The 22537-nt window shown below is 47.7% G+C and overlaps 1 protein-coding gene across 2 annotated transcripts in view; it reads left to right on the plus strand.

Moving 5' to 3' along the window:
* The window catches only part of NID1 (nidogen 1), an 84322-nt gene that overhangs the window by 46368 nt on the left and 15417 nt on the right, over positions 1 to 22537 (plus strand). For both annotated transcript variants that reach the window (XM_049644964.1, XM_049644965.1), the window contains exons 10-13: positions 3628 to 3753; positions 9799 to 9948; positions 11623 to 11745; positions 21369 to 21587. In XM_049644964.1, coding sequence (XP_049500921.1) covers positions 3628 to 3753; positions 9799 to 9948; positions 11623 to 11745; positions 21369 to 21587 — 618 coding nt within the window. The remainder of the gene's footprint in view (positions 1 to 3627; positions 3754 to 9798; positions 9949 to 11622; positions 11746 to 21368; positions 21588 to 22537) is intronic.

The raw sequence follows: 22537 nt of genomic DNA on the forward strand, positions 1-22537 counted from the left end.
GAATCTGGTGAGCCCAGAAGCCCTGAAATTTGGGAACAATGCCTTAGGTCTGGAATCCAACCCTCTGATGAATGGCACGCTTCATGTGCTGATTTAACAGAAAGGGTGGCAGAGTGAACTCTATGTGAGGTCCTCGTGGGGGCATCTGAAATCATGGAGAGCAGGACCTCCATGCTTAAAAGAACAGACTGTATAGTCGTTTTCATATAGTCAAATATAGTCTATTTTCAAAGCTACCAGCCTGCTGATAGCTTTGTACATGGGATAGAATTCAATCGGAGGCTCACCTTCCTTGGAACATACCACTGGGAAGGGATCTGATCGCCTCAGATCATCAGTTTTCCAATATGTCCCCAGATAGCCCAACAGTTTTGAATGGCTGAATTGGCTCAGGCGAATTTGAAAAAGCATGGTCCTGTGTGTGTGTGTGTGTGTGTGTGTGTGTGTGTGTGTGCAAGAGAGAGAGAGGGTGAGAGAGAGCACGAGCGAGCAGAGATCTCCCAGGGCTGTGAAGGTGGTGATGGACACCATGCAGGGGGTCCCTCATTTCTTTGGGGGAAGCATATACCTCCTTAGTCTTTACCTGGCCCTGTGTCAACTTCATATGCCAACAGAATGTTAATAAAACATGGAGATACCCCAACCCGCTGCTGCTGGGCCATGAAATCTGGCTAATTCTTCCACTCTTGGTACCTGAGCTTATTGTAGAAGGAGCACTTAATTCAGTTCACAAGGCACAACCAGTCATACGTTACATAATCTATTGCTATCATAGAAAACTCTCTGATGCAGTCACTCAGGAAGACAGGTGGTCATGTGGGGACTTGCTTTTGTTCTGGGGTTAGCCCTTGCTCTGGCAGATTAGCACCATGGAATGTGGGTAGATTCCCAGTCAGGCTGCTTTTTGTTCTGGGTCACTAGAACATGCCTCACAGTGTTAATGCATGGAGACATGAGGCCGTTGATAGGAAATTGCATTAGGCAAATCACTTCATGCATTATTTTGACCTGCAAAATGACTTAGAAGAGAACGATCCTTTGTAATTCAGTTTGGGTGATGTGGATATAATGACAGTTGGCATCCTGAACAAGCCCGGTGTTGGCAAGACACTGCAGAGTGACCCTCGAAGGTAGTTTGGAGAAGGTCTCCAGATGAAAACACAAGAGCTCGGGTGCCTGGCAGAATGGCTTCCGTGTGTTTCTCGATTGGGTGTCTGTAGAGATGGTTGTGGATAACCTGTCATCTCTTGAGCACACACAAGACACTTAAATCAAAGTGAACAAGTCCCTTCCTCAGAGAGCCTGGCCTTTATAAAAGGGACAAATTTAGAGTTGTTGAAAAGACATGAAAAGTAGCCATTCTGAAAAAAAACTAAAAAAGGAAGCAGTGATTACAGGAATAGTCCAGCATTTTCCTTTCGGGTTAGAGAATGAGCTGTGTGCGAGGAAATGTCTTCCCAAAGAAGAGTTTGACCAGATAATAAGAAAAATAAACTTTGAACAGATACTGTGAGATTTTAGGAGGGACAGTTATCGCCAATGCACTGTTTCCAATAAAGTAAGAATTAAAGTCCTAGCCTCAATTTACAGAAGGGGGGAGGGTATGGATTTAAATTAGACATTAGGAAGAGTTTCCACACTCTAAGGACTGTGCACTTCTAGTGGGGAAACTGCTAGAGTCTTGCTCTAAAGAAAAAGTGTTACCCTGCTTGGATTATATGTGCAGACTTTTATGGAGGTGTGGGTTGTGCCAGGGGACTGTCCCCTCCATCATCCCGTGAGCCCCGCCCCCATCCTGTTGGCCAGTAGCACCTAGGACATGAGGGATTGAGCTCCCTCCTAATCACTTACGTAGCTTTTTTGAAACTCACAGCTGCCCTGCCATAAACCTTCCGGGGGCGAATGGAACTTGGAAAACTTCCCCTAGCGATTTTGTTCTGTCCCTTTGATTGAAAAGCTTTGCTTCTGTGCCGTTGTGCTTTGGCAATCGCGTTGAAGCCGTGGAGTCCTGCAGTCTGTACAGGGCGTCCAGACATCTGTGCTGGGAGTGTCCTCTGAGGGTTACGCATGGAGACCGTGGAAGCCGGAATGATTTTTTTTTTCTCCTGTGTTGTTGGAACAGCAGCTGGTGGATGGAGCTGTGGAGGCCACGCTTGCTCAATATCCCCGCGCCCGCACCCCAGTCTCATGGAAGAGGCTGCTGGGGGAGGGGGCTTTGTTCCGTGACCTTCCAGCTGTGCCTGGAGCCGTCCTCTTGTGTGAGACCTTGTATCTTAAACGTGTCGCAGGAACGTTCATTGCAGTATATTTTCAAAAAGCTGTTACCATTTGTTTTGGGGTTTTGCGTGGGTACGGGAATGGTGTGGCAAAGATGCTTATCTTGTGCCACGTCCACTAGGCCAGTGGGGCATTTGTTTTACCAGTGAAGAGACTGACCAGGTGGTGGATGCATGAGGCTTTGTCTCCCAAGTGTGAAAGATTCACCTTAAGGCATTGGGGGGGGGGGTGGTGGGTGTGAGAGGTGGAGGAGACTTGTCTGTTCTCAGCCGTCATGAAATCTGTCTACATGTCTGAGTTCTAGAAATGCTGGCAATAACCGTGTACCCTCTGAGAATGAGGTTGGCATGGGAAAGACCTTGTGTGATTGTGTTTATTTCAACCCATCAGTGGACAGGTAACCAGGGTCATGACAGGTTAGCTCGGTTTCTTGTCCGGGCCAACCAGGCTTCCTATGGGATTAGCTCTAGATTGGACCCCGATGCCGAGAGGTCATGCGAGGGCCACGTTCCTAGAATTGGCCAAATCCATCCCCATGGCTGGTTGTATAGGTTGAATCCTTAAAAATTAGAATAATAGCTACATTTCTTGAGAATCCTAGGTGCTGCTCTGCCTTACATCCATTTTGTGTCACCCTCAGAAGGACCCCTCAAGGTCAATAGCACTTTGCTTATTTACTAATGGGGAAGCTAAGGCTGACTAGTCAGCCACTTGCCCAAGAGCACACAAGCTGGTAACTGAAGGAGGCAGGATTTGAACCCCGGTATGTCCAGCTCCAAAGCATATGCTTTTTTGGTTCTACTTTACCCCATGTGATGGCTTTGGTATCATCATGCAAGAGGACATCACCCGGCTAGTTCATTTACAACCTTGTGAGTTAACAGCTTTCCTTTTAGAGCATTAAGCTCTAGGTAACATTCAAAAATTGACAGTCAGGCTTTACATTGTTCGACTTTGCTTTGTAACCGTAACTGGAGAAAGGTAATATTTTTGAGGAGCATATATTTACATATGTTCAGTAACTTAGGAGGCTTACTCACGGTCTGGACACTTGTCTGCACATCTTTCTGACATGTGTACCATTCTGGTGTTGGTGAACTCCAGGCTCAGCAGCGAATCCCAGGATAGGCACGGGAAGCCCACGTTTACAGCAGGAGGACCTTGAGATCTCTCTCGAAAGTTATGCCCAGGAAAAAAACCACTATTTACTAACGCTACTTTTGGAATATAGAACAGTTTGTTTCAAAATTGATCCCTTCAAAGGGCCAAAATGCCTTCTATTTTATTATACCTGGTGATATTTGAAGAAGTAGTTTTTAAAAGTCTGCCTGTTGAAAAAATTTGTTGTAGATATCGATGAATGTTCAGAACAGCCCTCGGTGTGTGGGAGCCACGCGATCTGCAATAACCACCCCGGAACCTTCCGCTGCGAGTGTGTGGAAGGCTATCAGTTTTCAGAGGAGGGGACGTGTGTGGGTAAGTTCTGTAGGTAACTTTCCAAGACGTTTGTTCATACGGCGAAGGTGTTGCCCCAGGTAGTTGTCCTGGCTGGGTTGGCGAGTGCTGGCTTCTGTTGTTGAGGGAAGCAGTTTTCAAAGATGAATCAGACTTCATTCCCTACCCCCAACTACCCAGAGGGTCCTACGTATAACGAATAAGCAGTGTTATTGTCTACGCTATCGTAATAGTGTCCCCTCACCTTTTATAAGCTTTTTTGCACTACGTTCCTTCTTATAAATTTCCTTTTAATTCTTTCCATTGTTTTAATACCTGTTAAAACAATTACACTTGTTTCTTCATTTGTTTGTTTATTAAGTTTAGTTATTTTTGAGAGAGAGAGACAGAGAGGCAGAGAGAGAATCGCAAGCAGGCTCCATACTGACAAGTGCCCAGTGCAGGGCTTGAACTCACGAACTGTGAGATAATGATCTGAGCTGCAACCAAGAGTCGGACGCTGAACCAGCAGAGCCACCCAGGCATCCCATAATCGGTGGTCTTGAAATTCATATGGAGGGAGCACCTGACAGATGCTTTAGATTGAATTTTTCGTGATTTACCTCTAAAATTCAGGGGCACCTGGGTGGCTCAATCGGTTCAGCGTCTGACTTCAGCTCAGGTCATGTTCTCGCAGTTTGTGGATTCGAGCCCTGTGTCGGGCTCTGGGCTGACAGCTCAGAGCCTGGAGCCTGCTTCGGATTCTGTGTCTCCCTCTCTCTCTGCCCCTCCCCCACTCGTGCTCTGTCTCCCCCTCTCTCTCTCAAAATAAATAAACGTTAAAAAAAATTTAATAAAAATAAAATAAAATTCCAGTTGGGACCATTCTGTGCATGGCTTTCGAATTTATAAGCCACAAGTAGTAGCCTCGTCAAAGCGAGTGACTTAAAGCTATTAATTGGGCTAATAATGCTTTAGGTTTGCGATGATTTTAGTGGTGATGGAGATAGGCCAACCACAAAGACCCAGATTGTTTAGATTTCTTCGCTTTTTTTTTCCTACTGCCGCACTTTGACCTGTTGGTTCCAAGAATTTTAAGTTCAAAGATTTGTGGCGATTTCCAGGGCTGGAGAGCAGCATGCGGAATGGACCATCTGAACTCAACATTTCTTCCCAACTTAAAACAGATTCTTCTTTTATGGCATCAGTGAACCGTCTCATCGCCCCTTCCTTGCTGTTCACTAAACCCTAGTGTGCTTTCTGTTTGCTCTGTCTTGAAGCTCAGATGAGACTCCAAGGTCCCAGGGCGAGGTGATGTCTCGAGGGCGGGAGGGAACAGGCAGTTCTCAAATTTTGAATGTGACCCAAACATCTGTGGATTTAGAAAAGCCGGTCCCCTTCGCACAGAGTGAAGATTTCAGCTCTGCTGCTAAGGTTACTTCTTTTTCTTGTTTGATAGGGAACAACCATTTCTGTGTATTTGGCTTGACTTCCATGCTTTTTGAGATGAAGGCGATTCAAAGGTTTATTTTCTTTTTTAAAAAAAATGTTTGTTTATGAGAGAGAGAGAGAGAGAGAGAGAGAGAGAGAGAGAGAGAGAGAGAATCCAAACCAGGCTTCACGCTGTCCATGCAGACAATGCAGGGCTCAAACCCATGAACTGTGAGATCGTAACCTGAGCCGAAATCCAGTCGGACAGTTAACCGACTGAGCCACCCAGGCACCCCTCCAAGGTTTACTTCTCACGACAGCACCGTTTACATTACATTTGGGCTCAGACTTGGGTGGTGGAGTGTGCAGTCGTGGGGCCAATGGCTGTGAGGCGTGATGTTGTGGGTTTCTGTGCCGGACCATTCCTGCCATGCACACTCACTGGAGGATAGGGCAGGGTGCAAGGCAGGTGGGGTGCAAATGTCTACTCCTAAGGCATCGGATTTTCAGGAAGACACTTAATGTCTCTGGGCGTCCACTCCTCAGACTGGATCCTGGGCTCACTGTGTCCCCTGGAGCCCTTGAAGAAGCCTCGGGAGCTGCCAGTGAGGACACAGGGAAGCCTGGGCAGATTTGGCCTCCACCCCGACCTCTAGCCTTTGATTTCTCTACATATCAGATTCTGGGTGAGATTTTGTTTGAATGGTGGATCCCATTGCTTGGAAACAAATGTGAAAACCACCTGAAGATCACTGTGCTCCACGGGTCCCAGCATTGTGAGGTTTCCTGACTCTCCCACTGCCTGGAGGCCCCACACGATTCCATCCCACTTGGCTCTTAACCCCTCTTACTCAGCTCCTTTGAGACTCACTGCATGGAGGGATGGCTCAGGGGGTAAAACCAGGTCTGCCTAAACACATTCAAACAAATCACTCTGGCTCATCACTGCATAATTTCATGGCCATTTCACCTATCCCAGAATTCCTCATGAAAACTGTGTCCTGGGTTGGAAGCCTGGGTTAGGAATAAGGAATAAGCAGTGTTTTCTCCTGGTCACAGGAAGAGTTTTCTCCTGGTCACAGCAAGGAAGGAAGAGAAAAGAATTTGGACAGGTTAGGAGGCTGGTCCTGTGCCCTGCCAGCTGTGAGGGGTTGGGGCCCATGCCCAGTGGATATGAGCTGGCAGGAGGAAATGAACTTTTCATGAGGACTGGTATCCATTATGGGAGGGGCAGCTTCGTGGACTTCCGTGTTTGGCATTTTCTGTAAACCTTTGACTTTCTCTTGTCCACGGCATGCAGACTTTTGCAGTGAATTAGAATAGAATACAGGGCCCCTGGGTGGCTCAGTCGGTTCAGCGTCCGACTTCGGCTCAGGTCATGATGTTGCAGTGTGTGGGTTCGAGCCCCACGTCGGGCTCTGTGCTGACAGCTCAGAGCCTGGAGCCTGCTTCGGATTCTGTGTCTCCCTCTCTCTCTGCCCCTCCCCCACTCACACTCTCTCTGTCTCTCAAAAATAAACATTTAAAAAATTAAAAAAGAGAAAAAGAATGTGCAGAGTATGTTCACACGAAGGAAAAAGCCCATAAATCACCTTTACATGAAGACACAGATACCCCCCTCTGAGTGGCCACGGTTCTAGGATAGGTGGCTTTGCGTGTGGAACGTGGGGAAACTTGAGGTTCTGTTGACCCCTTGCGTGGGTTTCTTTGCCCAGTGCATGGCCCCGTGCACCTGCCCCTCCTTCAGGGCAGGAAGAGGGCCAGGCTGAGGCTTAGGCTTAACCTTCCCTCACCCATCGTTATCCCTTGCCTTTCCCCTCTCTTCCTTTGCCCATCTCCTCTCTCCTTGCCTGTCATATTGCTAGGAAAAGTTATTATAAATCCTTCATTTTTGTGACCTTATTTTCAGAACTGGAAGTAACTCGAGGCTGTGTGAAGCCACCGCACTTGGAGGTCTTTATACCCTGCCCTTTGTTTTCCTTTTAACACATGACTTCTTTCCCTTAGTTGTCCTTCCCTCCCTTGCCGGCATCTTCTTCCTTCTCTCTCATTGCCTCATTTCCAGCCTGAGCCAGCCTGCAGGTGTCTCCGGGGGTGGGGGGTGGGGGGTGGGGGAGTGGGTGGGTTGTGGCAGCAGCTCAGCCCCAGCCAACCTACTCTGCTCATTCCAGGTCAGGGCCCCTTCCTTTCCCAGGGTTGTCTTCCCAAACGGAGGAGCTGGTAAAGTACAACCCCAACGTACCATCTACTTGTAGCTATAGTTCATTTTTAATTCCCATTTGGGCCCAATTTTTCTCTCCTTCCCAAACTTGCCCCACCATCCCACCCTGTAGCTGCCCATCAGTTGAATGGGCGGGATCAGAGTTCTAGAGAGGTTACCAGCTCTGGGAGGTCAAGGCCTTTGCAGAAGGCAGAGCCAGGCACCCTGGTGTCTTTTTTGAAAAGTGTGTCATTTTTTAAAGTGGTGTCATTATTTTAAAATGAAAAAAGTAGAATGAAACCGTTTGGAATCGTGAAAGCAGCTTTTAAAACCGCTTTAAGAAGAAAATTGCTTTGGCATGGAAACATGGTCTTCCATAAAGAAAAAAAACATGACTTAAGAGATTCAATTTTCTTAAATTTCTAGATTTAAGAAATTAAGGGGCACCTGGGTGGCTCAGTCGGTTAAAGGTCTGACTTTGGCTCAGGTCATGACCTCATGGTCAGTAAGTTCAAGCCCCGCATCGGGCTCTGTGTGGACAGCTGGGAGCCTGGAGCCTGATTCGGATTCTGTGTCTCCCTCTCTCTCTCTCTCTCTGCCCCTCCCCCATTCATGCTCTGTCTCTGTCCCTCAAAAATAAACATTAAAAAAAATTTTAAGAAAAAGAAATTCAGTTATAAATTGCCTTTTTCTAGAAACGATTTGAAGATTATAGAAACGCATACATATGTGAAGATGATGGTGGGGAGAGAACACCGAAACCCATACGTGCTTGCACCAAGGTTCCCCTCTGTTGAGAAGGGTGCAGCAAAACGAGGCCCCGGGCAAACGTAATTTATAAAAGGATCGCTTAAAAACTATAAATGACATAAATATTTGTTGGAAGAGCGAAAAGAAAGCAGAGTGAGGCTGATTTCCTGGTTGTTCTGTCGGCCAGTATTTTCCCTACCTTTTGGGGATCCTAATTTGTTGAAAGCATCCCCTTTCACACCAGGAGCTGAAGGATTTGTTGGGGTGGGGGAGGGGACCCTAGAGAAAAGAATAGAATAGAAGAATAGACAGCAGGAGGGTCCAAGGAAGCAGAACGTGTTAGGACTTGTTAGGTATCATCTAGCTCACTGTTTTCCAGACATATCTGTGGACTGCTAGCAGTAATTTAAAATCCAGCAACCCTTTGGCCCATAAGACTCAGTTTGATGGCGCCTGTCCCATGGGAGTTGATTTAGTCTTGACTTCAGGAGTCTAAGCTGCCAAGTGCACAGGCTAGACCTCCTCCATCCACCACTACTTTGCTAACCTCTCGTTTCCCACAGACCTTTGAAGAGTATCCTCTCCTTTCTGTATCCCCTGACAGTGCTCAGAGTTCTCGCTCTCAAAGCACATGAGACCAGAAAAACTGGAATCAGTCTTGGGAAGACTCAGGAGAAAGAGGAGAAGCCCTCCTGTAGGATAATCCAGACACCGAGGGCCCCCTCGAGGGAAGGAGAGGTTCTGTTCTGCCATTTCGAGGGATAGGATTCTGTCCTGGGTCTTAGAGCTTTAAAACCAAAAGTTAACTGGTACCTTGGGAACCCCCAGAGAACCTGAACCAGCCACTGAAAATATGCCCTAGACCTCAGCCCTTGACTTCCAACCTGAGGGAAGAGAACAAGGTGGGGTGTTATTGGCTAGCCTCTGTGTCACTCACCCACTTCCTGAGCCCTCGTTCTATGAGTTCTATCATCAGGACCCTTTAGAAAACAGGAGTTCCATCTACTGGGCCTCCTTGTGCTTGGCATGCGGGAAGTAATTCCTACAGAGGAAGAACTTGAGGCTCTGAGAAATTATGTGATCTCCCCAAAGCCATGTGGCGGACACATGCACCTGGTAGAAACCCAGGGACGCCTACCCTCCCCCCGCAAAGCCCACCGTCTTTCTATAACACCTGTCTCACTGCACGGGGAAAATTGATTTCTCCTTCCTTCGTGGGAAATGGGTGACTTTGACTTCAGCCACGTTCAACCGTGTTCTTCCTGCCCGGTGGGCCAAGGGGAAAGACGCCGTGGGGAAGTCTCAGATCCTTCTCCTCACATGCTCTGACAGAACTGCCACGGGAGGTGTGTACATACACCTGCAGGTGTTCCAACTCGCTTCCAGGTGAAAGGGAAGTTGGGTTTGGGGGAGCCTGGTATGGAGCGTGGCCTGAGACAGAGAGGGTGAGTACCACGTTGGATGAGCAGCCATGGTGTCCGTGTGCAAAGACCATCAGAGGCAGGATCCAGGTGGCAGACAGCAGGAAGTCCATGGGTATCACCCAGTGGAGAGCAGAGGATGATGCCCGGCAAGATGCCTAGAGGTCTGGGGTTCTTGCACATTCCCCTCCGTGGACTAAACCACTGATGCAGAGGGAACTTAGAAGGTCACTGGGACCACTCAGAGGCCTCGCTCCAAACACCGTGTCAACATTTTGTTTGTAGCTGTCGTGGACCAGCGCCCCATCAACTACTGCACGACGGGCCTCCATGACTGTGACATTCCACAGCGGGCGCAGTGTATCTACATGGGAGGGTCCTCCTACACCTGCTCCTGTTTGCCGGGCTTCTCTGGGGACGGCCGAGCCTGCCAAGGTATGTGGTTCCTCTGATTTTTCTCCCTGTGTAACCCGAAAAGATTCCATGTGCTAATTACCAACTCATCCTGAAATTAAGAGAGCTATTCTTTTTTGTTTTAAGTTTGCTTATTTGTTTTGAGAGAGAGTGAGTGCAGGGGAGGAGCAGAGAGAGGGGGAGAGAGACAATCCCAAGCAGGTTCCGCCCTGTCAGCACGGAGCCCAGGGCGTGGTTCAATCTCATGAACTGTGAGATCATGACCTGAGCCGAAATCAAGAGTTGGACGCTCAACCCACTGAGCTACCCAGGCTCCCTGAGAATTACCCTTTCAACTCTGTTGGGTAAATGGGCTGCATTTTGTCTGTCTCTGGTAGTGTGAACCATGCATTTTCCTTTGGAAGCTGTTCTCACTGGAGAAGACGCTCAGCCTCCCCCTACTATTTTGTTCTGTGACTTGCTCGCTTCAGCAACAATTAGACCCATGCTGTCTGGTAGGAACTGAGGAGATTGTCTTTTCCAAAAAGGCAGATAATCCTTGTATACATGGGGACTTGAGGTCCAGCTTTTTCTTTAGTAACATAGCTATAGCCATTCTCCTGGTCTGCTCTCACCTTCTGCTCCAGAAAAAGCCAAGTCCCCTTATTAAATAAATGACTGCAGAGTCGGGGAGAGTAAATGTCTCCACAGAATTCTTTCAGACCTGAGGTGAGTCCATTGTTGGCTGCCAAGATGCTTTTCAAAGATGATTTTAGGTAAGATAGCTGTAAAAAAAAGTACCCTGATCCCCTGATTTGCAAAGTTACTTAATAATACACCATGTAGTATTTCTGAAAAGTCCAAGCTTTTCTAAGATTATAATTTCTGAGATACAGTACTTTCTTTTTTTTTTAAGTTTATTTATTTAAGAGAGAGAGAGACAGAGGAAGAGAGAATCCCAAGCAGGCTCCACCCTTAGCACAGAGCCCGACACAGGGCTTGAACTCAAGAATCGTGAGATCATTACCTGAGCTGAAATCAAGAGTCGGACACTTAACCGACTGAGTCACCCAGGCATACCTGGGATATTTACTTTTTGTTACTGAACGAAAAGTAAATGTGAATTTTCTCTGGTCTCCGAGGTTTTTCTGTCAGTGGTTAATAATGTCTCCAAACTCTCAGACATTTTTGAAGCTCTCATTTGTGGTGAGAAGGATCATTTTATATAATATGCAAAAGAATCTTCTCTTTTTTTTTTCCTTTTGCATGCTTAGTTTTCCATGAAAATGTTAATCATCAAAGTGAAACACATTTACAAATACACAAGATAGAAATTGGGGAGTTAGTGGCTTTTTAAAAAATGTTTGTTTATTTTTGAGAGAGACAGAGCATGAGGAGGGGAGGGCAGAGAGAGGGAGACACAGAATCTGAAGCAGGCTCCAGGATCCAAGCTGTCGGCACAGAGCCTGATGTGCGGCTCGAACTCACAGACCTCGAGATCATGACCTGAGCCAAAGTCAGACACTTAACAGACTGAGCCACCCAGGCGCCCCAGGGAGATTGTGTTTTGATGAGTAATGTTTAGTGAACTTTAAATCACTGTTCCCAGATCAGAAACAGAGTCCCTTAGAGCTGACGAAGTGGTTTAAATTTTTGTATAAACTATGAATTCCAGAACAAGTGTCATTGTCCCTGGGCTTGGTGGCTCTTTTGCAGATGTGGATGAATGCCAGCCAAGCCAATGTCACCCCGATGCCTTCTGCTACAACACTCCCGGCTCCTTCACATGTCAGTGCAAACCTGGCTATCGCGGAGACGGCTTCCATTGTGTGCCTGGAGGTAAGGTGTCAGAGATGTTTGGAGTTGGTAAGCCATTGCCACATTCGTGAATCCTGAGTCCCTGAACCTGGGAGAGGAGGTGAGGTGGGGAAGTTGCAGTCTCTATGGAGGGTCCTCAGAGTTGTTAAGGTGGGATATCAGAGCACAGCTGTAGTGGACGGGCATGCAGATTGTGCACTGCACAACCCCAGAGGATGCCACACAGACCGTAACTGTACTGGCAACCTGAAGTCTGTCGTCCTTGTAACTTGAGCAAGCAGTTCAGGTAAGAACTGCTCTAGATTAGGGTTCCCCAGAGAAACAGAACTAATAGTGTGTGTGTGTGTGTGTGTGTGTGTGTGTGTGTGTGTCTGTCTGCCTGTCTGTGTTTGTTTATAAAGGAATGTATTATAAGGGAGGTTCTTATGATTATAAAGACTTGCAAGTCCCAAGATTTACAGTTAGCAAACCGGAGACCCAAGACAGCTAATGTTTCCATTTGACACTGAAGGCAGAGAAAAGCCAGTGTCCCAGTTCATAGTCATTAGGAAGGAAGGATTCTCTCTTACTCAGGGAAGGGCCAGCCTTTTTGTTCTATCCTAGCCTTCCACTGTTTGGCGGAGGCCGTCTGCTTTACTCAGTCTGTGAAGGTAAAATCTCATCCAAAACACCCTCACAGAAGCACCTAGAATGTTTGACCAAATATCTGGCACCCACGTATCTGGCATATCCCCACCCTGTGGCCCAGTCAAGTTCACACGTAAAAGTGACCCATCCCAGCTTTCTAGGAGTCACGGGGAATAGAGCTAGGGTGGTGGTGGAGAGCACACATGAAGGGCCACCACTGGGGAAAGGTGGAGGCCACGGACTGCACAGAATTGTCTGTATTACCACATATACCTGGACTGTGCACCTGCTGAAGTTACCTGCTGACCCAAGGCTTGGGTGGCATCTCATTAGACCATAAGAATAATGATAGTCCTGGGTCCGGATCTGGACTCAATTCTGGGAACGTGGGAGGCACTCGACAGATGCTGTCGTGTGAATACGTGTAATTGGCTGCTGTTTGTTAGAACCTGCTCTGTGCTAGAAGCTTCCCCCGTACTCTTTCATGTAATGTTCACCGTTGTCCTTTTGGAGCAAACACTATTACGATCCCCATTGGCAGAGAATGCCGACGCTTACCAAGATAAAGGCGTAATCAAGGTCCCACCCGTAGTAAGTGCTAGAACTGAGACTCAAACCCAGGTCTGTCTGATGGGCTCCAAGCCTGGATTCAGTCCTCTAAACCACATGGTATTCCGTCATGAGATTAAGAATGTATTTGACACAGTAGACTGGAGTCACGTAGTTACTTATTTTTAATGACTGCTACTGTTTGTAGCCAGATATAGTTATGCCACTGTCAATATGTTATATATATAAATACACAAATATATAATGTTTCGACAAAATATCCATTTCACCACCTTTAAAAAAATACATATTTTTGAGAGCGTGAATGGGGGAGGGGCAGAGAGAGAGGGAGAGAGAGAGTCTCAGTTAAGCTCTGCGCTGCTCGAACCACAAGATCACGACCTGAGCTGAAATCAAGAGCCAGAAGCTCAATCTGCTGAGCCACCCGGAGCCCCCATGTCACCACCTTTTTAAGCAATTAATAGCGATCAATGTCTGTCTCCTTCACTAGCTTGTGAGTGTAGGGTGCGTATGCATTTTATTTTTATGTCCAGCGGTATCCCGTGGAGCATGCGGCCCATGATGGTGCTCACAGATTTATAACTGTTGAAGAACCAAATGAATGTACCAGTTTCCACTCCTATCAGGAGTATATTAAAGTATTTATTTATCCCCGCTCTCAACAGGACTAGGTGTTTTCCAGTTTTTAGGATAGTTGTCCAACTAACAGGGGAAAAATCATAGATTAAGTTAAAATTTGGGTATATAGTACATATTTCTGATCTACATTGTTCCCTTCTGATTGGAACAAGTATCGCCATACTACCACTTACACGTCAAATCTGGCCCACCTCCTGTTTTTATAAATAAAGTTTTATTGGAACACAGCCATGCTTGTTAGTTTATGTATAGTCTGTGGCTTCTTTAATCTTACAAAGGCTGAGTTCAGTAGTTGTGACAGAGATTATAAGGCACGCAAAGCCTGAAATACTTACTACCCTGGCCCTTGAGAGAAAATGTTTGCCAACCCCAGAATGAACCGAGGCAGGGCCAACTTTTTGTTCCTGAAATTGTGGGTAAAAACTGTTCGTGCTGCCCATCGATTCTGACAGGCAGATTACATAGAGAAGAGTTCGTGATGATCTTAGTCAAGACTCTTCAGCAGCTACTAAAAATCACTGACATCCCGTTATTTCCTTAAGCTTGCTTCATATCACCAGTTCAAAAAGAAGCAGATGTCTTCATCTCTTGGTTTTGTTTTTGGTTTTTAACCTCACTCCTTGCCCCCTCTTTAAGGCTCTGTTAAGTAAACAGAAACAAATTCATCCCTGCAGGCTGGGATATGAAGCTGGGACAAGGATAAAACCAATGAGCACAGTCTGCTAGGATTGTTTATGTATTCAATCCTGTTCTCCTAAGAAATTCAACATCTAGTTAAATAGTCAAGAGAGAATGTGCCCTAGAAATACATACCAATGTTCACCGAGTATTGCTTGTAACAGAAAAGAAATCTAAATGACTGTTGGTGGGAGGAATGGACCAATGGAGTTTTGGAACAATTCATACAATGAAATAATATGCAGCAATTAAAATGAGTAAAATGCTAAAAATGTAAACAATGTAAGAATGTTAAAAAGTTTGGGGCGCCTGGGTGGCTCAGTCAGTTGAGCACCCAACTCTTGGTTTTGTCTCAGGTCATGATCCCACTATTCGTGAGCTCGAGCCCCGCGTGGGGCTCTGCGCTGACGGTGCGGAGCCTGCTTCGGATTCTGTCTCTCCCTCTTTCTCCGCCCCTCCCTTGCTCACACTGTCTCTGTCTCTCTCAAAAATAAATAAATAAACTTAAAAAATATATAACGCTGTATGAAAATAAACCTATGCGTGTATACATATGTAGGAAATCTACAAAACGCATACAGAGGAATGAAAAACGAAAACTCAGAGCACGGGGTTACCTGCATGTAGGAGAGAGGCACTTGGGATTGTGGAGGTTACACAAGAGCCACTTTGTATTTTTCAGCTGGAATATGAACACTGAGGTTTTCATCGTATATTTCTAGATTATGGCTGACTAAAATACTTTCTGAAATATTAGCGGCGAGAAAACTAATGTCATCCGGACGCCTACTGCCAAACACAATGAAGTGCAGGGCGTCGGACAGTCCGCACTTAATTTGGTACCTACTGTATACAGAAGGGACTAGCTGAAAAAATTAAACTGGCTTCGAGGGTGAGTCAGTTAAGGCAACAGCTTCTGCCGTGTCCACTGGTGACAGGCAAGACCAGAAATTCTGATTTGTTTCCCCCAAGCTTCTGCACTCTTGCTCACGACCTGTGTATGTTCCATGGATCGCTAGCACCATTTTCTTTTAAATGAGATGGAATCGAAAACAAGAATCAAGAAGATATCAGAGTATATAGAGTATATATAGTAGGAAAAAGTACTGTTTCACGAAATGATGCTTGTATCTGCACGGATGAGTATGTGTGTGTGCGTATACATGTGTGTATCAAGTTGCTGAGCGGAATGTATTCCTGTGGGTCATGGCCAGAAAGTTTGAAAGCCACGATGGTCCCGTTGACTCTTGAACAACACGGGGGTTAGGGGCACTGACGCCCCCACGCAGTTGAAAATCCACGTATAACTTTTGACTGCCCAAAAACTTAACTACTAAGAGCCTACTGTTGACTGATAACATAAACAGTCAATTAACACATAGTCTGTATGTGGTATGTATTACATACTGTATTCTAACAATGCAGTAAGAGAGAAGAAAGAAAATTTCATGAAGAAAGTCATAAGGAAGAGAAAATACATTTACAGTTCTGTTCGGTAAAAAAAAAATTCACCGTTCAGACCCGTATTGTTGAAGAGGCCTTTGTAGTTATCTATTGTGATGTAACAAATGATCTTCAAGGTCGACAGCTTAAAACGATATGTCTTTATTATCTCACAGTTTCTGTGGGTCAGGAATTCAGGAGCTGCTTAGCTGGGTGGTCTTGGTTCAGGGTCTCTCATGAGGTCGTTGTCTGGGGATTAGCTGGGGTTGTGGTCTTTGAGGGTCATCAGAGGCTGAAGGATCCCCGTGGTTGCTGACAGGCCTCTGTTCCTCATGCATTATTGTACTGAGGACTTCACATCCTCACAGCCTGGGTCTCTTCATAGGGCGCCTCAGTGACTTCAACACCTAGCAGCTGGCTCCCTCCAGACCAAGTGATGAGAGAGAGAACACCCAAGCTGGAAGCCATGGTCTTCTGTAACCTCATCTTGGAAGGGGCACACTGTCCCTTCTGGCGATACTGTTAGTCACAGGCCAGCCCCCTAACAGTGTTGAAAGGGAATTGCCTAAATGTGAAACTACCAGGAGGCAGGAGATGGGGGCCGTCTTGGAGGCTGGCTACCAGAGCCAGTGACCTTGCCTGAGGACTGTCTGGAGGAATGTAATTGGCTACATTTTTGGAAAGTAGGAGACCAGATTCTTAGTGGATCAAGAGATACATAATACAAAGTCCTGGGCTAGAGTTGCAAAGCTTGGTCCTTAAGGGCAAATGCCAAGCCTATGGATGTTTGATCACATCTCTTCACCTATGGATGTTTGATCACATCTCTTCACGTGTGGCGCCCGTCACACTTACCAGCATCTCGCACCTAGAGACACATCACACAACTGTAGACACAAAGGCAATTCAAGAGTTCAGAAAGCAGGGCTGCAAGAGAAGATGAAAACATCGAGGAGATAATACAGTTTAAGAGAAAGAAAGCTGACGAACAATTTAATGTACACTTTTTATTTTTTACATGTCTTGTTTGTGTTTCAGCGTGCACTTTACTTCAATCAAACCCTATGATAGAAAAGTTGCATTTCCCAGTCAGAGCTAGAAGCAGCTCTAGAATTCTATAATTCGTCTCCTTTGTTTTATAAACAAAGAACATGAGGACTGAGTAATTTCTTGGTTTACAAAAAAGTTCCTTGAACTTTTCATATAAAAGAATTTTCTATAGCAATTTTTCTCAAAATTGAGTAAAACCCTTTTTATTTATTTATTTTTTTTAACGTTTATTTTTTTTATTATTTTTTTTTTTAATTTTTTTTTTAACGTTTTATTTATTTTTGAGACAGAGAGAGACAGAGCATGAACGGGGGAGAGGAAGAGAGAGAGGGAGACACAGAATCGGAAGCAGGCTCCAGGCTCTGGGCCATCAGCCCAGAGCCCGACGCAGGGCTCGAACTCACGGACCGCAAGATCGTGACCTGAGCTGAAGTCGGACGCTTAACCGACTGCGCCACCCAGGCGCCCCCGTTTATTTATTTTTGAGACAGAGAGAGACAGAGCATGAACGGGGGAGGGTCAGAGAGAGAGGGAGACAGAATCTGAAACAGGCTCCAGGCTCTGAGCTGTCACCACAGAGCCCAACGTGGGGCTCGAACTCACGGACCGTGAGATTGTGACCTGAGCCGAAGTCTGACGCTTAACCGACTGAGCCACCCAGGTGCCCCGAGTAAAACCCTTTTTAAAAGAAATTCTTTTTTTTAGGTTTATTTATTTAGTTAGAGAGAGAGAGAGACAGCGAGCATGCAAGTGGGGGAGGGGCAGAGAGAGAGGGAGAGAGAATCCCAAGCAGGATCTGCACCGTCCGTGCAGAGTTCAATGCGGGGCTCGAACGTACAAACCGTGAGATCATGACCTGAGCCGAAATCGAGAGTCAGATGCTCAACCAACTGAGCTACCCAGGCGCCCCAAAAGAAAGACTCTGGTGTTGGGTTAGATTATTTTTATTATAAATAAGTCTCCGTGTGTGGAAGAGCCCCCAGGAGCAGCCAGCCCCTCTTGGGGGCAGACGGGGCAGGAAGAGGCTAAAAAAATGGCTCCTCCCCAAATGAGTTTCTCAGCCCCGTGGAGTATATCAGAGGCTGCAATAGTTATCTATGCGAATTAGCACAGAGAAAGAAATGTAATCAAGCGAGAGAATGAAATGTAAGTCAAGAAAGTTAAAAAGGTACTTTTTTTCTTATTTCTCCTTCTCTTTCATTTTTCTCTCATTTTCTTTGTCCCCAACCTTGAGAAAGTCACCCCAGACTTCCTGCTTCTCCCTGGATAAATAGCAGGTCTTGACTGCTTCCTCCCCCACGCAGATCAGACTAGATGAGTGAAAGGAATCTTGCCTGAGTGGTCATTTTATCAGCCAGAAACAGGGCCAGGAAATGGATCGTTATTACCCCGTCCTCACCCTGCCCACAGTGGAAAATTCTCCATGGGGGGCTGGGGCCCCTGGAGCAGCTCCCACTGCCTGGTAGGCCAGGCTGAGAAGCCATCCCAAGAAACCCAGCGACATCACAGCTTTCCATAAACATACTTGAAATTCCATCTCCTGAGTCACAACTGGGGTTTTCCCCTCCTTTGTATGAGTTCAGGATACAGCACTTAAAAGTTCCGCTGTAAAAGTTGCCGATCGCTTGAGATGTTGTACGTTGGTCAAACACCACGTCAGTGCAGAACCGTCAGCCACGTAGAATGGAGCTGCCTCTGCTTCCTCAGATGTTTGCTTTGGTTGATTGCACACAGAGCACCAGGTGTGGTTTCAAGTTGGAAAGGCAACATCAAACACAGATGGTGATGGAAGGAAGAGGAGTCTGTGGGCCACAGATGATTTCATGAGCGTATTAAGCTCACCTGTGTACGTCACTGTTGACACAACCCACCCATTGTGTACGTGCACTGGGCTTGTGGGTACAGCGGGGCAGGGGGCTAGGCTAGGAATCCAAAGACCCACGTTGTAGCTTGAGCTGAGCTGCTTACTCGTGCTGTGATCGGGGAGCCCTTCACCAGTCTGAGCCTTGGGTCTCATTTGGTGGAAAAAAATACAGTTAGTTGCGTGTTGCATAGGATCCTAGTAGAGAGTTAAATGAGACACCTGTAAACGGAGACCCCTTGTACGGGAACTCTAAAACCCTGTGCGCACGGGAGGTATTGAGGAAGTGAATAAGTTCTATGTCCAAGAGTGAACAGGACCCAACATTTTATTCCCAACTGCATGGCTTAGTTGCATCTTTGTTTGGCTCTTCCTACATCATTTTTTTTTTTAATATTAGCCCCTAGGGCTAAAAGGGAAAGCAATACCCACTTTTCCCTTGCCAGGTTTAACACACACTTTCCAGGCACCTTCACTGCTTCCGATCAAGGGAACAACCACGTGAGGCAGGCTAACATGAGACCTGGCAACACAGACAAAGGTACTTTAAACATTTATTGGCAGGATGCATGCTGAATGTCACCGCGAAGGCCATGTATAGACACGGTCACAAATGAACATTTGAGGGGCACCTGGGTGGCTCAGTCAGTTAAGCTTCTGACTCTTGATTTTGGCCCAGGTCATGAGCTCTCGGTTCCTGAGATTGAGCCCCAGTGCAGAGCCTGCTTGGGATTCTCTCTTCCTCTCTCTCTGACCCTCCTCGCTCATGCTCTCGCTCTCTCTCAAAAATAAATAAACATTTAAAAAAAAAAACAGCACTTTGGAGGCACCCGGGTGGCTCAGTCAGTTGAGTGTTCGACTTCGGCTCAAGTCATGATCTCACGGTTTGTGGGTTCGAGCCCTGCGTCAGGCTCTGTGCGGACAGCTTGCTCAGAGCGTGGAGCCTGCTTTGGATTCTGTGTCTTCCTCTCTGTCTGCCCCTCACCCGCTCATGCTCTGTCTCTGTCTCTCAAAAATAAATAAATGTAAAAAAATTAAAAATAAATAAATATACATTTTAAAAAAACAGCACTTTGGGGGCGCCTGGACTCTTGATTTCAGCTCAAGTCATGATCCCCGGGCTGTGGGATTGAGCCCCGCATCCAGCTCTGTGCTGAGTGGGGAGCCTGCTTAAGATTCTTTCTCTCTCTCACTCTGCCTTTTGCTCTCGTTCTCTCTCTCTCTCTCTTTAAAAACAAAAACAAACCAAAACAGCACTTTGGTACCCCTTTGCCCTTGAGACCCATGGAGGAGATGTCTTCTGTGGATCTGGCCTGTCCTGGGCTCTTCTGTCAGGACAGAGTGTAACAGTATGTTTTCTTGTCCCCTCACCTCTGGACCGTGAGCCCCTTGAGCTCTTCCCTTGTCAGGTGCTTCCTGAGTGGAGGTGAGGGATGATGCAGTAGAATCCGCTTGGGGAGACAAACGAGGAACAGAGTCAGTGTCATTGTCAGTGTGCCAGGGCAGGTGAGCCCAGGCCCCCCGGGAGCTATGGAGGCACACAGGACCCAGCCCTGGAGGGCCTGGCGAGGCTTCCTGGGGGAAGTAACTGGGAGGAACTGGGAGGAAGGGAAAGCAGGGTCAAGGAGGAAGTGTCCCACCACGCACAGCACATGGAAAGACCTGGAAAACAGAGGCAGCCGACATAGCTGGGTTTGGCAGGAGGGTGGCTGTCAGCAGTCAGCGTTGCTGATGGCTGGGCATCGCTCGTGTGGTGGAGACTGTAGGGCTGAGGGCGGTGCTGGCCTGGCCCTTGTGGTGGCCGGACTCCAGCTGCTTCGGAACGAGCTAGAACTCTGTGTATTGGGAAGTTGTTGATTCCAGGCCATAGCTTCTTATCGGCGATTCCCAAAGATCTAGAAGTATTTCCCTACGTGGGGATCTGAGTTGCAAGGCTAAGAGGCCATGTTTCATGCCAAACACGAGCTCATCATTAAAATGAAACACAGTTGTTGGAAAATGTGCCCTGTGGTGTTTGGTCTCCCCAAATCTTTGACCTCGACTCGACGTGGATAATCAAGCAGCTTGACATGATAAAAAGGACAAATTTCAGAGAAGCAAAGTTTCCCAAAGCAAATTTCAGCGATGTCCATCCGGTGATGAATGGACAAGCCAATGTGGCGTAACCACCCTGTGGAATAGTATTCAGCCATCTAAAAGGATGGCATACTGACGGATGCTACAGGGTGAATGAGCCCCGAAGACATTGTGCCGAGGGAGAGCAGCCAGACACAACAGGCCACGTGTGATATGATCCCAGTTATAGGACGTGTCCAGGAGAGGCCATCCATGGAGACAGACGGCTGGCTGCCAGGGGCTGGGAGGAGGGGGAAACAGAGAGCAGTGCTCTGTTTCTAGGTATACAGTTTCCTATGGAGCTGAGGACAGTGGATCAGAATTCGGTAGGGGTGGCGGTTGCCTCTCACCGTGACTACACGAAATGCCACGGAATCGCTCACTTTGAAATAATTTTATGGCGTGTTCGTTCTGCCTCAGTTGTCACAAACTGAAACCAAAAAGTGCTTAGCAGACAAAAGAAAACGCAAACGTAATCTTGACTGTCAAATCCCTCAACCAGGATGATAGTTTACGTTTTAGAAAACGAACAAAACAAAACCCAGTGATGAACGGGCAGCCTCCGGGGGCCCGAGTCCAGCGTGGGTGTCCCGCAGCCACGGCTGGTGAGCACCGACCGATGACACAGCTGACCGTCTCCCTCCGTTTGTCTCTGTCGTAGAAATGGAGAAAACGCGGTGCCAGCTGGAGCGAGAACACATCCTCGGGGCGGCGGGGGCAGCGGACCCACCACGGCCAGGTCTGTTCGTCCCCGAGTGTGACGAGCATGGGCACTACGTGCCCACCCAGTGCCACGGCAGCACCGGCTACTGCTGGTGCGTGGATCGCGACGGCCGTGAGCTGGAGGGCACCAGGACCAGGCCCGGGATGAGTCCCCCCTGTAAGTCCGAGGGCAGCGCCGTGCTGGGCTTGTGTCTGAGAAGGGCCTGGGGGACCGTGAACGTCACCGGGGGTCCAGTGCCCGTGAGCGTCACCGGGGGCCTTGCCCAGGACGCAGGTGGCACTTTGTGTCTGCCCTCTGCACCCCTCTTCTCCGTCTCCCTCGCATGAACCCCACTCCCTCCATCTCTCTGTCCTTCCTCCCTCCCTCCTCATACCCGTTCTCCTCCTTTCCTGTGCAGACCTGTTCTGTACAGATGCCAGCGGGACTGGCTGCCGTGATTCTCGGTTGGTAGCAGAGGGTGCGTGTGCTGTGGGTCCCCCGGGGCACAGTCCCTGCAGTGGTGGCCTGGCCTTCCAGTGTCTGTGGTGTTGGGACATTGAAGGCCTGGGAGAGGCCGACCGAAGCCCTTCCCTGGGAGGCGCTGGGCAGGGAGTAGGGGCCTGTGTGCAGCCCAGCGGGGCTGTGTGGCTCGGGACCCAAATAGCCTCAGTCTCAGCTTCCTCAGCCTCCACCCAGCAGAGGAGCAGAACAATCTCTTGGATGGATCCTGGCTCTAAAATCCTGCCTCTGTCTCAAATGTAGGAAATGGTAGCTGTCACAAGTTACCAAAATCAGATGCAGTCAGTCCTTGAATCTCCATTCTCCATACAGCTATTAATCAGGGATTGACCCCCTACCAGATATTTTCCGGAAGCTGCTAAGAGGCTGCTAAGTGAGCAGGAAGTGGTCATTAATCCATCCGGCCAACATTCACTGAGCTTCAGATGCTGGGGTCAGTGCTGGGGGTCCAGAAGGGGGGAGTCACAGTGTGGCACCCAGAAGGTCAGAGGACAGGTGAACAGGTGCAGGGCAGGGAGAGGAGCTCTGTGAGAGAGGACGGGGCCGGGAGACCCAGAGGAAGGTGTCCCTGGCTTCTGTGGGCATGGGGGGCTAGTTGGGGAAGGCTT

Source organism: Panthera uncia, chromosome D2 (assembly GCF_023721935.1).
Source record: "Panthera uncia isolate 11264 chromosome D2, Puncia_PCG_1.0, whole genome shotgun sequence".
Classification (NCBI taxonomy): domain Eukaryota; kingdom Metazoa; phylum Chordata; class Mammalia; order Carnivora; family Felidae; genus Panthera; species Panthera uncia.